Here is a 1,428-nt window from a genome sequence, read left to right as displayed (position 1 = left end):
CGCCCGCGGGCGCGGCCGCGGCTTCGCCGGCCGTGGCGGCTTCAGCGGCGCCGGCGCCAGCTTCCTGGTCGATGCCGCCGACCGCGACGGCGGCGGCGGCGGCGGGGGCCGCCGGCGCCGCAAGGCGGGGTCGAGCCAGCTGGCGGAGCTGGAGGCGAGCGGAGCCCTCAGCGAGCGGCGCGTCGGGGGCCCCGCGGCGCGCCTGCCGGCCGTAATAGGCCAGGTGCGGCTGGCCGCCTTCCAGTCGGTGTTCCGCGAGCACGAGCAGCTGAGGCGGAAAGAGGCTGACCTCCTCGCGCTCGCAGACGGCGGGGAGGCAGGGGGCGGCGGGCACGCCGGCGACGGCGCCGACGGCGGCCGCGAGAGGGAGGGATCCGAGGAGAAGGACGGGGTTCGCGGTGGCGGCGTCGGCGGCCTGTTTCCGGCGCCCGCGGGGTGGCTTGGGCCCGCCACGCAGCAGCTTCCGGCGCCGACGCACGCCGCGGTGGTCGTGAAAGAGGAGGTGATCGACGGCCCCGCGCCCGCCGATGCCGATGGCTTTGCAGACACGCCGCCGGGCGCCGCGCGCCGCCGCAGCAGCGACGGCCCGGGCGGTGGGGGCGGCAGCGGCGGCGAGGCGGTACGGATTGAGGTCGTGCTGCCGATGGGCGCGGCATCATCGTCGGATGGTGAGGCGATGGAGATTGACCCCGAGGACGCAGCCTTGTTTGGCAGCGGCGACGGCAGCGACGTCAGCGGCGACGAGGGCCGGCAACGAGGGGCTGGCGCGCCCCTCGGCGGGCGCCAGGTCCCAGCAGCCATGAACGTCGGCGGCGGCGGCGGCGGTGGCGGTGTTTTAGAGACGAAACTTCGAAGCATCGAGCAGGCGGCGGCCGCGGGGCCGGGTGGCAAGGACGAGGAGGAGGAGTGGGAGGAGGTCGCGCCCGGCGGCGCTTCCGGCGCCGGCGGCGCCGGCAGCGGCGGCGCGGGCGTCGAGGGGCAGCTGCCGCAGTGGAGGCAGCGGATGATGCAGCGCCACAGGTTCTGGTCCACTTCTCACGGCTTCAGGATGGGCCGCAAGCTCGGCGACTGGGCGGCCGCGGAGCAAGCCGGCGCGCCCGCCGCCGCCGTCGCGCGCGGCGCGGCGCCGGCCGCGGCGCTCGTCGCCGGGCGGTCGCCTGTGAAGCAGGGCGGGGCGCGTTCGGGCCGCGGGGGCGCGGCGGCGGGCGGGCGCGGGGCGGCGGACGAGGGGGACGAGGCGGAGGATGCGGACCTGATGCGCGCGATCGCTCTCAGCCTGGAGAGCGCGGGCGGCGCCAACGGCCACGACTCCGGCGGTGGAGGCGCGATCGGCGGAGCAACTGCAGCTGCAGAGCTGGCGGCGGAGGGGGAGGAGGACGAGGAGGAGTGGGAGGATGTCGGCGCGGGCAGCGGCTGGGAGCCGGCGGG

General features: G+C 77.9%; 1 protein-coding gene across 1 annotated transcript in view; it reads left to right on the top strand.

Moving 5' to 3' along the window:
* MNEG_13394 (putative DNA repair protein UVH3) overlaps positions 1-1,428 on the top strand; it is a gene marked incomplete at both ends in the record, with an annotated part of 5,489 nt that overhangs the window by 300 nt on the left and 3,761 nt on the right. The window contains one exon of the mRNA XM_014038133.1: positions 46-1,396. Coding sequence (XP_013893587.1) covers positions 46-1,396 — 1,351 coding nt within the window. The remainder of the gene's footprint in view (positions 1-45; positions 1,397-1,428) is intronic.

Source organism: Monoraphidium neglectum, assembly GCF_000611645.1.
Source record: "Monoraphidium neglectum strain SAG 48.87 unplaced genomic scaffold scaffold03799, whole genome shotgun sequence".
NCBI lineage: Eukaryota > Viridiplantae > Chlorophyta > Chlorophyceae > Sphaeropleales > Selenastraceae > Monoraphidium > Monoraphidium neglectum.
The sequence above is the reverse complement of the archived record's forward strand: the minus strand, read 5'-3'. Positions and strand labels throughout refer to the sequence as shown.